Consider the following 16,565-nt stretch of genomic DNA (forward strand, 5'->3'; position numbering starts at 1 on the left):
TCCTTTTATAACTGATTTTATCTTAAATAATGGCACGTTTTCAAAACACAAATGTTTATCAAATGAATGAATGACCCATGAAGTCTTAGGGCTTTATCTGCTCCTGAGGTTGGGTGAATAAATGATTAAATAAAAATCATGTGTCCATGAAACGGGAGAGGGAAGAAGCAAATGGAATTAATGACATGTATTCCTATATTCTCTGTATTAAATATAAAGTGCAGTGTGTGTGAGCTAAGCATTCTATAACTTTTGTATTGAGTTTATAGAAGGTCAAATGTGTGAAGTGGGTAGATGGTACAACACACAACGGAATAATCAAAGAAATGGATGGTCCACCCTCAGTGAATTCAGATGACTTCCCATCCTTTCAAAAGACCTTCTCTGAGTGAGTCTCCTGATCTGCCCATTAGTTCTTAGCTTGGTTCTTTGCCATGGGTGTATTTTGAAGAACACTTTTATTAGCTTTGGAGTCACTTGCAAGGTCCTCTTGAGTTCTCTTTTGGCCCGCCTGCATTCTTGTTCACACCTGCCCTGCCATACCTTATGGATCTCCCTGGTTTTCTTACATGGGCCACATTTCCAAGCATTCCTTTGATCTCAGCACATACTTTTGCTGGGTTTCCAATAAGGTGTTTTTAAACAGTCTCCAGATTTCCTGTGGCTTGTTGACTTTTTAAATGATTCCTTTCGTTTGTTTTTCCTTACCAGTGCCTACACTTGTTCTTAAGTCCTCTTTTAAAATTGGGTAACCACGTGATCTGTACATTTTTCTCTTCTAGCCCCGTATGGTCACAGTGATGTGATTACTCTGACACAGCTTTTTCTTTCCTTCCAGGACTTACTTAGGCCACGCCCAAGGCAAACTTCCAAATATTTTCCTTTCTTAATAATTCTAAAAGGTGTTTTTACTAAGCATTCATCTTATCCTGTAAGTCTGTATTAATACCACTCATCTATAAGTGAACAAACTGGTCTCCATGACAGTAATTAGTATTTGTCATGGACACCATGTGGGTGCTGTACTCTAAACAGATACTCTGGAGCCCATTGCTGTCACTTCATTTTTGTTAGGTTTTTTTTTTTTTCTAAATCTAAATCTTTCTTTCATATGTATAGGCATTTTGCCTGCATATATGTCTATGAACTACTTGCATGCCTCGGGCCCGCAGAGGCCAGAGGAGGCCATGAGATGCTCTGGCACTTGAATTAAAGACTGTGATGAGCTGCCTTGTGGTTGGTTGGTGGAAGCCAGGCCTGGGTCCTCTGCAAGAGCAACCAGCGCTCTTAACTACTGAGCCAGCTCTCCAGCCCTTGTCACCTTCATGTCTAACTGTGTAGTGTCTATAGAAACCAAAGTACTTATAAAGGCCATAAAATACAAAGGTTCCCAAGAAGTAAACCTATTCTCTACCTGATCTTTCTATGCCTGCCCTATATACTATTTGGACTATGTATAGTCAGGTTCATATACCAAAACTTTAGAATTTGTTAAGATTGTGGTATTTTTATACTTTGGTAGGTATGTGAAACTCTAAGTAATTCTTTAATCATTCTGTTTTGTTTTGTATTCTAGAAAACAAATACATTGTTAAACTGGCTAAAAAAAAAAAAAAAAAGTGATATATTGCTCCAGGTTCCTGCTTCTGTCTTCCCAGTCCCCTTGTCCTGTTCTCACATAGACTTTCTTGGGGGAAAAGCATTAAACATTTACCCTAATTAAAAAGTAGAGTTTTTTTTTTGACCGTGCATTTAGATAGGTTTTTCCTCCCAAAGACCTTGATTTTCAAGCATTTGCTTCATTGGGCTGAAAGATGGGCCCTCTAGGCTGCCGAATGCAAGCAGAGTAAGTAAGGATCACACTTTTCATCATTGGATTTTTACCAGACTGAAGGGAGCCGAAGAACAAGCTGGAAATTTGAGACAATGGTGTATATGTACTGCTCACAGATATTTTATATTTTTGGTTCTGAGCCTAGCCTTTAATGGCTGAGCCATCTCTCCAGCCCTCCTCACAAATATTTTAGCAGACTGGCTGGTCTTCAAAAGTTGGACATGATGAAACATAGTTGCCGCTTTACAGACCTGAGGCCGAGAGTACATGCCATAGGTTTTGCTTTAAATTGTGAGAACTCAAAACTATACATTTTTCTGACTTGAAACTTGAATTGGCCGAGTTGTAATGAAGACGCTATAAAAATTTAGCGATATGTTTTCCACCCATGATATTGACATATGCACGTAATTACCTTTCCTTTTCTTCCCTCTTTTTGATACAATTTCATTATTTGTCATGCTGGCTGCGGTGCACCAATAAAGCCCAAATATCATATTAGAATTCATGACAGTTTTCACATTGTATTATCAATATGTGGAAATAATTGTCTGCTCCAAGATTAAATTACATTATTGTGTATCTTTTTCATGCCTAATAAATAATGATGGATAGCTTTTATTTTCGTCACCACCTGCAACCATTTAGTCACCCCTTGATTGTTGAAGATGAAATAATGAAAGGCAAGTGTTATGTTGCAAGTGGAGAAGGACAGGGGCCAAACAGTTACGCAGCCCCCCGTTCCCGTTTGCATTATTTCAGTCCCCAAACATCAATGCATGCTGGCTTAGGAAAGCTGGCAACCTGGGAAGAACCTGGCGAACCGTTCACAAAGATGAGAGAAAGAAGGGAAATTTTTTTTTTCTAGTAGAACAATAATTATTTCTTGGTGCACAATTCTTAATCTGAAAATGAGTTTTTGTTCTGCTGTACAAATCAGTTACGTGCAATTAGAATGCAAAACAGAAGCATGTCTTACTGTTTAGCCTTTTTAAAATAGAAATGAAAACAGCCCGGGAAATTGTAGCAAAGTTGAAAATGCACGCTAGGTAATTTCAAAATCCAAAGACATAAAACCATGCATAATAAAAAGGCCACTCTAAACTCATTACATTTTTAGAAATTGGCAATTGGAAGGCTTAATTTTAAAATTAGAATTTGCATGTTTGGAAACTTATTAACTTTATTTTGAATAGCCAAGTGTATTGCCAGCATTAAGGTGTGTTTTGTTTGCTTCATACACAATTACATTGCCCCATAATGTGATTTTATCTATGACCTGTTCGGGCTTTATTATTATTATTTTTTTAATGATTCAACGTTATGCTCCTGCAAAATTCTGTTCTGGTTGAAACTTTGGAGTTCAAATTATAATCAGCAAATGCTGGGAGTCTTCAGGGAAGAGAATTGCCTTGGAGCCTTAGGACACTGTTGGGCTTCATCGCTAAAAATACCAAGAGTTTGTAAAAATAAATACTTGGTGTTTATAATGGAAGTTGTCATTTGGTCATTTCAGCTGAGGGCAGTGTGGTAAGAAAGTGGCTGCAGATGACATCTTTTCTTTTGTTTGTTTTCTATTTGTCTATAACTGATTGACCATGGAATGGTTTCTTGTGGATAGGTCTATTATCTTTTTTAAAAAGAACGGCAGAGGAAAAGAGAGAGAGAGAGAGAGAGAGAGAGAGAGAGAGAGAGAGAGAGAGAGAGAGAGAGAGAGAGAGAGGGATGACCTTAGGCATAGCAAAGACTCAGACCAAGATCCAAAGGTAATCTTGTCAAGTGTCAATTTACAACAGAGAAACGGTTTGGGAAACAGGCCAACAGTACGGAATTTGACAAATCCCGAGTGGATGCTTATGCCCTGGAGTCTGTCTTAGGCTGGGCATTCTAGTAATGTTCTTCTCGGTTGTCTTAAGACATCCATTTAGAAAGAACAGACGGGTCTTTTCTTCATTTATAGCTCTTTTGCTATCTGACTACCCATCTCCCTCCATAATTAAATGCTGTGAATAAAATAATAAACATAATTTTATTTGTGCCATTACTCACTGCAGAAATTACATCTTTACATTTCCTATGAGAATCAGAGTAGCCGTGCTTGCTTCTTTCACACTGAAGAGAGGTGCGCCAAAGTCACAGACTTTTCTAGATTCTCTGAGCCTGGTAGGGACTTTTTGGATTTACAAAACTGTATTTGAGACAAATGATTTTACAGTATACATGAATATTTTTATCCATTCTCTATGAGGAAGATTTACCTAACCCATAAAAAACATGAGAGATTACTGTCCATGAAAACCAGAAGTTTGGAACTAGGCATCTGTCTAGGCATAAAGTCATACACATTAGCAAAGTCAGAATTAGTACATGCTACATACCTCTCCAAGACCCAGCTAGCCGACTGTCCCACCAATTTCTCATTTGCTGATGAAGCCAAGGCATACCGCAAAAGTACTTGTAGAACAAGAACATTGCAGTCTTGCTTTCTGGTAACAGAAAGTTCTAGAAGGGCATCCTCACACAAGGGTATTTTTTTTTCCCCTGCATCATCTTTAGTCTTTTCTCATTATATCCCTCAGCCAAAGACTACTTGGCATGACCTGTCAAAAAAGAAAAAAGAAATACATTGGATAATTCTACCAGAAATGTACAAAGTGGGAGTGGGAAATTGGCTCCATTAAAATAAATTATTCCTGGTTCTCTCAGCATTTATGTTTTATTTTCATACTTGGCCTCCTTCTAAGTGTTGCTAGTTTCCATGTTTCTCAAATTCATACATGGTGCTATACATATGAGATCCTACACAGCATTTAATGTGTGTCAAAGTCGTTGTCTTTCTCAGTTTGCAAAGAGAGGGAACCTAAACAAAATCCCTAACATCCAAATGCGATGCTGAACCACCAGACCTTAAAACAATGCCCTGACTAAGAGGTCATTCCTCTAAGTCTTAGAGTCTAAGAGAAACTGATTATTCTACACTTTTCAGAAAAAAAGAAAATCTTGGGAGTAGGAAGACAACTCTAGAATAATAAACTAAGTATTAAAATGGCGGCAAATGTCAACATCCATGAAATGGTTCTTGGGTATTTCCAACATTTAAGAAATGTATACATCATCTGTGTAATTTCTAGATTCTGTACTTATATATATGGAAGTTTTAATACTGATGGGAATAATCTCTTCATTTAGAATATAGCCAGTGTCCTACATTAAATCACTAGCTCAGTTACTTGGGATAAAGCTCCTGAGAAGAGCTGTCTAACAGAACACTAAATATTTGTTTCTCTCAGATATATTAAATGCCGGGATTTGTAGTCATTTTGGCTGGACCTTCTCAGGACGAGGCGATTGCTTCCACTTTCCCAGCAGCGGTCTTAAAGTCCTGTTAGTATTTAACAATTCATCCTGGCCTCCAGAAAATGCTGTGTTGGGAAAGGAAAACCAGACTCTTTGGCAAGAGTTGTGGAAGCAGGGTGGGGCGTTATGAGGTACATGACTGCATACAATGTAGGCAATTTGATTTTGGCTCCACATTCAGGCTCTTGCGTTTGGGCGGGGAACTCAAGTGCTCATGAGTAAGTCTCCCACTCAAGAAAGGCAGGGTTTCAATGCCTCTGCAGAACAAAGATGACCAGACAGAGATCTGCTTCACCTTTTAGGTCATGAAGCAAGTTTAAAGACCTCAAACTAAGTGACAGACAAGATAGCCCTTCAGAGATGGACTTGATCATGTCGCTAGTCTGGGAAGTAAGTAGTAAATAGTGAACAGACAAGATGATGTCATAGATGAGCTTTCATTGTTTGCTGAAATGGTCTGTGTGCTCTGTTGTCTCCAGCATGTCAGACAAAGAACCTAGAACATACCCTCATAAGTGGTGATCATTTCCCAGGTGAAATGGTATGCTGGAGTTCGCCACATGATACACTAGACCGACATTTATTTGGAAGCTACAAATCAGAGAGGCCTGGTGAAATATATGATGCCAACCATTGGGCCGGTAGACTTGGCAATAAAACAGGAACTCAAGTCGCAAGTCTTAATGTCCAAACCAAGCACAGTTGGATGGCACTCCACAACAGATCATTTAAACTTTTCTAAAAGTTCAGGGATATATCTTTCAAGATCCGTCAGGACTTCAGAAGCAGGGCTCGGCAGACCGATCAATCTAGTGCAAAGTTTGTTTTTAGACTCAAGTTCCTTCTGCTTTGCAAGCAGATGTCTTCAGAGATATACTATGAAGAGATTATGTGATTCGGGGTGTAGCGATTCTGCCAGTTATAATTAAAAGGGCCAACATCCAAGTTTTGTTTTCTTTATAAACACTGCAGAGTGTGTCAGTGGCCAATCTAAAATTACCCAGAGAAGAGTGTGTGTTCTTCTTTAGCACAAGATAATGAAGATGGTGTGTGAAACGCTGCATGGTTATAATAAGCTGGTGGACTTGTCCTATGCACAAGCTTGTCCAAATGTAATTAAAGGAATCTTAAGAGAATTGTTGCTTCCTAAACTGTCCAGTCAAGTGACTCAAAAGTTAATATGAGCAAATTAACAGCCTGGCTTTGAAAGTCGACCATTCTGCCTTCAAACACAGCTACCTGGAGTCAATTATCCCTCTCAAGTGGGAAGAGACACCTTTTAGAAATAGAAGCATCTCACTTCAGGGCATTTCTTCACCCGCACCCCTCACCCCTGTATATTGTTTCTGAGAAAGGGAGGTGCGTATGAATCTGAAGACACAAAAGGCTGACCGTCTGGCTCCTTTTCTCATGGATGGGGAACACAGGGCTCGTTGGAACCTGCTCTGATGTTTATGTGGTTGGGAAAGGTGTGACTGCCAGACTCCACTTATGAGTCACTGGGGAAAGAAACAAGACTGGGACCCAGAGAAGGACCAAGACCATCTCAAGCTAGTTGTTTACGCATCGACATCTGTAGCTGCGGCCTTTCTATATGCTGTAAAAGAAAGGTATCCGAGATTCAAAACATCAGCATGCAATTCAGTTGAGAACTGGGAAACACTCTAAGACACCGGGACATCAGTCCTGGAAATCTAGGCTACCAGAAAAAAATGTGTTTGGTAAACACAGCATGTCTTAAGCAGGTATAGAGAGAGAATCCCAATGCGTCCTATGGAGAGTCCTCCTCAGGGGTGACAAAGGATAAGGGACTGGTAGATTCCCAAAGTGCCTTGCGTGTAAGGGACTCATGAAAAACAAAACAAAGCAAAGCAAAATAAACAAACAAAAAAACTCACTAAAAACCAGCCTCCCTTTAACTAGCCTCCCTTTTTTTTCTGTAGGTTTGCTTACTTTGGACTCTTTCGGTGGGATGAAAAAAAAATAGCTCCTATCTCAAACTTAACTAAGCTTAACCCCAAGATCATCTGCAGCTGTAAAGGAAGAAAATGGCATAAGTAAAAAGTAACTGAAGTTTAAGAGAACATTGTTTTCCCTGTCCTATGCCTGTTTTCCTGTGCTAAAGAGTTTGTATGAGTCCTTTTCTCTGGTGATGTACATATATTGGGGAGAGACTGTCACATGCTGCTTCTATGTAAATAGATCCATGCCAGTCCCTAACAATACCGGCAGAGTAGTATTTTTCAAATGCAAAACACAATTGATTCTCTAATATCTGTGTGAAGAGCAAGATGTTTGCCTCTGGCCTAGTTTTGTCCCTGTGCTCTGTAATCTTTTATTACATCATTTCACTGTATGCTTCTATTTGGGGTTCTGAGGAAAACCCTTCATACATTTGTTTCTGATAGAACCATGTTTCTCCTTGTCACAAAGAAGAACATGATTTTACATTCATATGTACAATCAATTAGCATGTACATCCTGGACTATATGCCCCATCCAAACCTGAACATGGGCTGGGAGTTCCTATGGTAAATAGTTGAAGACTTCTCTTTTCTGCTGCCATTGCTAATCTGGTTAAGAGACATTAGACTGCAAAACAAATGTTCCAAGCATTTCATCACTTTAACACGGCAGAAGCTGATGTGTCTTTCTTAGCCCAAATACGGGTTTGAACTGAGCAATTGCTCTGCTCTGTGGGGTCGTGCCTAGATCCAGGCTTTTTCTTCCTACTGCTTATCCATCTTGGAAGCTCCAGAGGCCTTACCAGGGTTTTGGCATTAATCATACAGCAAGCAAAAATAAAAAGGGGTAAGAAGTGGAAACAAATATATATATGTATATATATATATATATATATATATATATATATATATATATATATATATATACATATATATATTCCACACCTCCTGGCTTGAGTATCATTACATGGCTGCATCTCGTTGCAGGACAGCCTGGGGAACCTAGCCTTCCTAATGGTACCCACAGTTTTGGTCTCTACCACAAGTAGATAAGGTCACTAAGATTTTAACAACAGTTACTGGCTACTCCAAAAATTAGTATCAATGGGGAAAGAAAATGAGCTTTAAATCTAATTTCTTAAGGAAGAGAAGTGCCAACATGAAATGAATAGGCTAGGTGGTATTATGTCTGTCTAGGAATCTGCTAGATGGTTTGGTAAATACAGTTTTTTCTGCTACAGTGAATCTCAAAACACATACATTTCTCAGAAATGAGCTCTGAAGAATCAGCGCGAGGGTGTGCAGATTCCATGCTCCCTTTAGGAGTTTTTTCATTTTTTGCATTGTGTGCATGTGCCAAAGTGAAAATAGCTTTGCACAAAATGGAAGTTACACTCAAAAGCGGCAATTGTGTCCCCTCTTGCCGAGTGGCAGCAGAATCTCACAGGCAGTGATGTAACATTGCAAGCAGGATCTTTTCCTCCAATGTTTGTCTGGGACACTGTCAAACAGATCAGGAAAAGGGAACATGTGCAGTCTGACTTTTCAATCAGCAGGCACAAAAAGACCCTGGTAGATAAGTCAGTTGAAAGAGAGCATGTACTGTGACTCACTGCCGGTATTGTAAAGACACCATTTTATATTTGACATCGAAGATAGTCTCAAAGAATAATTTATCTGTGGAAAGAATCAGCTTGCTCTATAGAACTGACAAATTTAGTGTTTCTCTGGTTAATGTGTCTATATCAACCTTAGTATTTGGTTACGTTTTTCTTTTTCCTTTGGGAAAATACATATAGTGAACTTGGTTGGGCTCTTTGATGTACAAATCTGACATTAAATTGGATTTCTGGTTGAGTGACAAAGGCAGACTAAGATGAAATGTTAAGGTCACCTACAAAATTGATTAAGTTGATTGTTTAATGATGGCATTCTTTGCCGTAAAGAAGTGCTTATCAAATTTCTTTTATTATATTAAAATATCTTTTAATCTATCTTTTTAAGTTTATTTTTCAATTTATGTATGTGTGTGTGTGTGCATGTGTGTGTGTGTGTGTGCATGCATGCTTTTTGTGTGTGTGTGTGTGTGTGTGTGTGTGTGCATGCATGCTTTTGTGTGTTTGTGTATGCATGTGCATATATGTGTGTGTGTCCATATGGGGGTATATGCACATGAGTGCAGGTGCCATTATAGGCAATTTTCAGTCATGAGGATAGTGGGTTTCCCTGCAAGAGTAGCACACAGTCTTAACTGCTGAGTGACTCCTTCAGCCCTCATGCATACTTTTTAATCATTATTGCTTCCTTCCGTTTGGGATGGATGGGTAGGAATATGGTGTCCTTCTTTGTCTGAGCTTCCATCCCAACTTCCCTATTTGTTCCTCACCTTTACAACGGTAAAAACTGGTGGTCAACGGTCGCCCTTTACTTCATTATCCCTATGGCACTGGCCAACATGTGGCACAGCAAGTCTCCCTTACCAGTAAGGGAGAAATAACTCTGCTGCCTAAGCAATAATGTAATGCTTTCTTATCACCTAGAATTTTTATTCTGTACTTACCAAAAGAACAGTTTTAGACTTAGACACATATTTTTATCATATTTCACACTTGTACAAACATAAAAAGTAAAACATAAGTAAAATAAGTTGGTTAAAGTGTTCCTAAAATCTCTGCATATTTATGGTCCAACCCTTAGGAATTAATTCCTCTTTGACGTAGCCGGTGATGTCTGCTTTTCCACCTGCTCTCCTCCCCTGCCATCTTGGACCATAGAGTGTTCCAGTGTTATCTCTGAGACTTGCTTCCAAGCGGCTGACCATTCATATAGCAAGTTTTTGTGAGAGAGCTCAAAGGATGATACCTCTCCCATAAGGATGTTCTATGTCAAGTTGAGGAAAATGTACACAGAGAACTTGTAAAATCCTGTGTATTGATTAAGGTTCATCACAAATCATAACCAGCAGTTTGTCTCAGCCCCCTTCATTATCTGCTGCTTCCCAGACATGTGCTATGGCATCCCATCTTGTCTTTGCCTCATCTTTTCTGCTCATTGGCATAGAATCTTCAAATTCTAATATCAATGATGGCCTTCATTGACTGCGTCCATTGTGATTTATTAAGATATCTATATAGGAATAAAAATGTTAATGAAATTTATGTACATAATGTGTATTAAGATATTTACATTTCTACCTTTAACCAACTTTTTTAATTTGAATTTTAGTTATCTCTAGTCTCTCAAGATCAATGATAATTCAGTGTAGGCTTTTCGTACTCCTTAAGAGCTGTGGATGAGTCAAATATGTGTGTGGGTTTTTCCAATCATGCTTTCAGAGCTGGAGAGAGGGCTCAGGGCTTAATAGCAGCAGCAGCTGCTCTTGCCAAAGACCCGAGTTTCATTCTGGGAACCCATATAATGGCTTATAATTATCTGCAAGTCCAGCTCCAGGTGATCCAATACCCTTTTGTGGACACTTCAGGCGCCAGGGATAACATGTAGTGTAGTGCGAACATGTATATGCAGACTCATACACAAAATAGCAATAAAGTAATTTTTTAAATTATGTTTTCTTACCATCTTATCATTTTTTACTTCAGAATTACTTTTCTTAACTTCTGGCACTCTTAGCATTCTATCCTTTCCTGGATTTGGCCTTTAATCTCACCTCCCTTCCTCTTGCCCACATTGCTTCAAGGTGGGTGCAGTTGTGAATGAATGTGTTAGCTTCATTTAATTGCGAGTATTTCACGTTTGGCATAAACTCCCTACAAACACTTTTATGAAGTCTTACATTCTTTGTGTACTGTGAATATCAAACCCAGAGATTATATGGTTTAGATTTGTTTTGTTCTGTTCTACAGGCTATCTTAAATTGTGGGTTTTTTAGTTTTCATTTATAAGATAACACTCCTAAACATGTTCTACTTAATATCATAATTCCTAACACTTTCACCATAAGAGTGAAGGAATCTTTATCAACTCCATTATTTTTTATTTATGCTACAATAGTATTTTTTTTCTATGTGTTTTCACTTTAAAATATATTTTCTATGGTAGAGAATGAGTCTTAAGAAATGCAACTAGACAGATGTACTGACCACGGTTACCAAGGGAGCAGTTTCCTAGGCGATGGCCAACTGTCATCAAAGCAGTCCATGGTCTCTTTTCTTCCCATGTGACTTGCCCTCACATGTTTAAAACTTGGGTTAGGGGAAGAGGATTTTTGTAAACCCTGAGCTTCTGGCTGCCCAACACACCTCTGATTTTCATGGAGCACAAATTGGACGCTATGATTTTTAAATGAACACTTTTCTAAAGGCCAAAGGCCACAGTTCTTCATTCTGGTCTCTGGATTCTTACACCTTCCATTTCAATATCCTAGTCATTTGGAAAAGATGCAAAAATGCTTCAGCCAATGTCCAAGACCAAAGCTGCAAGAGATGCAAGGGTAGAGGGACATCTTTTGAAGAGTAAATATTTTTCTAGCATCTAAAATGAGAGGTATAAAAATTTGGCTGTTATTTTCAGTCACTGCCTTGTTTCTCTGTGTATATTTCCGCGAGTCAAAAAAAAAAAAAGAGAAAATTCATTTTTCTCCATTTTGTGTGTGGCATGGTAGAATGGGACAATATTTCAATATTGCTCTAAATGGCCTAGAATTCACTATATAGACTAGGCTGAGCCAGAACCCCCAGTGATCTTCCTGCCCTTGCCTCCTAAGGGCTGGGATTAATGGATTGTACTCCTATACCAGGCAAGAATGAATTCTTGTTTATATGCTTTGATTCTGTACATAAAAATCTATGATTAAAGTGAGTTAAATTTTTTTTAATCATAAGAAAAGTTAGAAAAACATTCACATATTATTTCCTTTGTTTCTGGACAGAGTATTGTCAAGTTCTCTGAACATGATTTGTAACCCAGGCTTACGTCAAACTCTCAGTCCTCCAAGCCTAGGATTCACTTATATTTTAGAACCAAGAAAGACTCAGAATGACATACAAAAGTACAGCAATACTGTAGTTTCTCAGTTTGGAACACAGATGATAGGGGTCTTGCTGCATGGGAAGCAATGGTATTCAATGTCTATGTGTGCAGTGTCATTGTTGGTGGTTAAAATTCCCATTTTACAGATTAAAAAAAAAACATTTTTTATGTTTGAGAAAGAGAGAACAATGAACTGATAAACATGCACAACTAGTAGTAAGTGTGAGGATTTGAACTCTAAGCAGATGGTGCCTCGCTGGCTACATACACTACACTCCATTAGTAAATTGAGCTGATTGCCTGCAGTGTGTCTCAGGTCAAACAAGCTGCTGCTGCTGCTTTCCCTCGCCTAGACTCAGATGGTTACAGTCACGTGCAAAATGCAAAATTTTCATGTTTTGTTTCAGTTTAGGGTTATAAAAGGTATGGAAATATGTTCTAATCATTTGTTTTCTCATTTCCCAATATTCATTTTAATAATGATATATATGTCATTAATCAGAATAGTCTAGAAATAGGAAAAAACTAAATTTTCATCAATGAATAATTGGATAAACAAACTGTGTTATAGCTACACAATGGAATATTATGCAGCCATAAAAAAAGATCAGTAAAGATAACAACTAATGACACTGATATGGATTGGATTTATATCCTTCAAATGCTCATGTTCTAAAGGCTTACCTCCCCCATCGCATGGCACTATATGCAGGAATCATTATGATGCAATGTCTAGAGGGAGACTTTAGTCACTTGAGACAAGTGCTTGAAAAACATGTTGGGACCCCAGTCTCTTCCTCTTTCTCTTTCATACTCTAGCTATGAGGATCTGTTTTGCCATACATAGCTGTCACAGTATGATGTCTTGTCCTGAAGGCAGCTGCACATACCAATAATGGATTGAAACTTGTAGAGGAATTTTAATCCAGCAACAAGGTTGTTCTGTCGAGGGACCACACACCTTTAATCCCTCTGGCTGGAATACAGACACATCCTTTAGATTAGATTAGATTAGATTAGATTAGATTAGATTGGATTAGAGACTTTTAGTCTCTAAATGTAGGTAAAGTTAGTTAGTTCATAGAAGGAAGGACCCATGTCAGATGGTGATGTCTAATTTAGGGGCAACAAAGTGACAAATCAGAGAAAACCTGGACAGGATGAGTCAGAGATAAGATAAGGCCCAACCCTTATGAGAACAGACATGAAAGAGAGGCTACTTAAGACAGTAGTCAGAGGGAGAGAGGAGGGTAGTCAGAGGAAGTTTTTACTGGGACAGTTTTACAGAGACAGCTTGTACAGAGAATAGGCTAAACAGAGATGAATACAGAATGATCCAGAGAATGAAATGGAGCCAGAAGAGAAGAACAGGCTGATAGAGTTAGAGGCCAAGCTGAGCAATTCAGTCAGAAGTTGAGAAAAGCCACTTTGAATCAGTCAGCTTGGAGAGAAGTTTGAGCCAGAACAGCTGGATTGAACCAGCCAGCCAGAATCAGAAAGAGCAAGAAAGGGTGAGCTTATTCAGCAGTAAGCCTCTGAGATGGCAATTCCATCAGGAGAATAAAATATGCATTTACAGAAACTTCCAGAATTAAAAAACAAAATGGACCTTTTCTCCTTATCAGTTGAGACTGGACGTGTCCAGAATGCTGTGGCCATAGATAAACCTTTTCTCTTTCTAAACTAGTCATTTCAGGTTCTTGTTATAGTAGCAGAATACTGACAGATACAACTTTCAGAAGTTTTCACTGTGCCATAGACTTCAGAAACAAAACCTTACTCTAGGATTGATGCAGAGTTTCAATAGCGTTGACAACAATAGTCAGCCAGCCATAGTCAGCTTCATCAGCCCCATTCCACCTGGCTTTTTTCATCCATGTTATACTAAATTTTATTTGAAGATGGAAGTTTTGAGCTAAAACTGTTCTAGAATAAAAATTTAAAGATGTGAAAACAAAGAAAACTTACCATTTTCAAAAACATACTTGATCATATTTGTGAATTTATAGCATAAATACTTTAAAATATTTGTCTGAGCCCTCACTTTTCTTAGTATACACCTCCTGCTAAAACAACAACTATAAAGCTGTTCTTTAGTGTCTACATTCCAGACAGAATTTTGAAACATTTTTGAGTTGGTGGTTGGGTAAAACTATGAAGTATTTGCAGTATTTTTTTTCTTTCTGAAGATGGCAAGGCCGTAAGGCCTCTGGGGTCCTCATCACCTCTCACTCCCAGAGCTGCTTGTCTGCATCTTCAGGGCAGACCTGGTCCTATTTTGTGAAGCAGCAGCTAGGCTGAAGAGAGTCCATTACTCGTCACAGCCAATGAGAAGCCCACAGAAGGAGTCAAGACTGAGAACAACGATCATAATCGTTTGAAAATAACAAGGAAGGGAGGTTCTGTGGTACAGTTTAAGATTAAGAGGCAGGCATCGCTTAGTAAGCCAATGAAAGCCTGTTGAGAATGGCAAAGTTTGTCAATGAAACAGTCAGATTCCCGTTGGATGAGCAACCAATCAACGAAACAGACACATTGCACAGTTGGAAATGGAGGGTGAAGCTATGGCTGATGTGTTCCAGCAGCAGACAGGATGTGTCTTCTAGCAAGGGAACCTATGGCTCTAGTTCAGAATTTTGACATAGTCCAAGACTACATAAGCCGCAATTTGGTCCTGCCACATCCTGACCACTACAGGATACTTTTCTGTGTCCATTTATCCCCCCATCCCCATTCCTTAGTTGTACATAAAGTAACTGATATATGTGCACAAGTATATTGTGCTTTTTTTTCCTTTTTTTTTTTTTAATGAGGTAGCCAATGATCTGTTTTGGTTGATATCTAATGGAGATGGTCTGATGGAAAGTACTGGTTCTGTGAATATAGCCCCTTTCCCCATTGGTGCTCTTTCTGCTCTTACCTTTATATTCTAGTAAGTTAATAGATCTCATTGTTTTAACAAATGAGCCCAACACCATAAAATCCTTGCATACCTTGTTCTATTAAAGAAGTTCAGTGTTTTCAATTACTGTAAACCCACAAACAATTTTATAACTTTTTTTTATACACACCTGTAAAATGTAGGGCAATCTGTCTTTAAGTAGGGGTAAATTATTCTTGGACAAAATGATTGTGGATAGTTTTTCCTGTGGATAGGTTTCCCTTCAAACCAAGCATCTTGTTGTTTAAATAAACTTCTTATTTTAAATGAAAAAAAAAATCAATATCTCCTAACTGTAGCCAGTTACCACTCTGTCTTTCCCAGCCACTCTGTGGTTTGGGGGTTGTTGTGTATTAAGTGACACATGATTGATGTGATCTGGCGTGATTCATTATAATGTCAAGCATCAGCAGAATATTTTGGGAAAAAATATTCATCAAAATCTATTACTGTAGAAACTGTTGCTTGCAGGTTCTTTCTTGTGGTTACTTCTGTGTGTGGTAAAACAACGCCTTTCTGACATCACAACCCATGTATTTTTAGGAAGTGTGGTTATTAAAATAGGTGTTCCTGAAGTCCTGGTGTAACCTCGGGGCTACTCACTATGTATCAACTGAATACCAAGTAACCTGTCAAAGACTTCCCCCACTTACCTTCAACTGAGAGGTGTACAGTTCCTGTTGTAGGAACAAGGAGGAGGCAGGGATCTGAGTCCAGCAGCATTCCGCCCCAATCCAGATCACAGCTTTATTGTATGATAAAGAAACTCTAGTTTTAAAGTAATGTTTTATTTGCATATTAAACCGTTCTTTAAAAAACACAAAATCCTGCTCTCAAAGCCAATATTCCCTCTCTGCTTAAGCACATTCAGTAGTTATATGAAGCCTCATGATAGTTAGTCCTCAAATGTCTTTTGAAGTGATTTTGCAAATATTTGGTGTTCAACTAACTCCTTCCATTATAATTCTATCAGTCAGGAGTTGTTTCTTTATGCTAGCCTTACTATGAATTATTTAAAAATGCCACAATTTTCAAAAGATTTGCACAAAGGTACCCATTTAAATATACATATTAAAATTCACAGTGCTATTGATTTAAAAAAAGAAAGGTCCTTCAGAGTAGCCTCCATGGTTGCTACCCAACATGAAAATTCTCTCTTGCTTCAGTGTTATTTGTGCTACTGAAAAGACATCTCGTTTCCCATGACCGTATCCTTTTAGATGCTGTCTTCCCCCACCCACCCCCATTTTCATATTGTATGCAGTCATTCCAATAATGACTGACCATACCAGTCACTGTACAAGGTTCTTGGGCTCTGAAAAAAACACAAAACAAAACAAAACATTAAGAAGAGGGCAGTCATGAGAGAAAATATTGAAGTTGACTATTTTGATAACTGTTGGGGTGGAGGGGAGTAAAGGTATAGGAAGAAATAAGAAGACTCTACCACGTTTGCTTCTTGACTCAAATGGACTTACCA

At 38.5% G+C, this 16,565-nt stretch overlaps 1 protein-coding gene across 1 annotated transcript in view; it reads left to right on the plus strand.

Moving 5' to 3' along the window:
• The window catches only part of LOC116099971 (small ubiquitin-related modifier 2-A-like), a 74,083-nt gene extending 59,333 nt beyond the window's left edge, over positions 1-14,750 (plus strand). The window contains exons 2-3 of the mRNA XM_031384050.1: positions 14,469-14,607; positions 14,678-14,750. Coding sequence (XP_031239910.1) covers positions 14,469-14,607; positions 14,678-14,750 — 212 coding nt within the window. The remainder of the gene's footprint in view (positions 1-14,468; positions 14,608-14,677) is intronic.
• Positions 14,751-16,565: the final 1,815 nt, after the last annotated feature.

This window comes from Mastomys coucha, unplaced genomic scaffold (genome assembly GCF_008632895.1).
Source record: "Mastomys coucha isolate ucsf_1 unplaced genomic scaffold, UCSF_Mcou_1 pScaffold20, whole genome shotgun sequence".
NCBI lineage: Eukaryota > Metazoa > Chordata > Mammalia > Rodentia > Muridae > Mastomys > Mastomys coucha.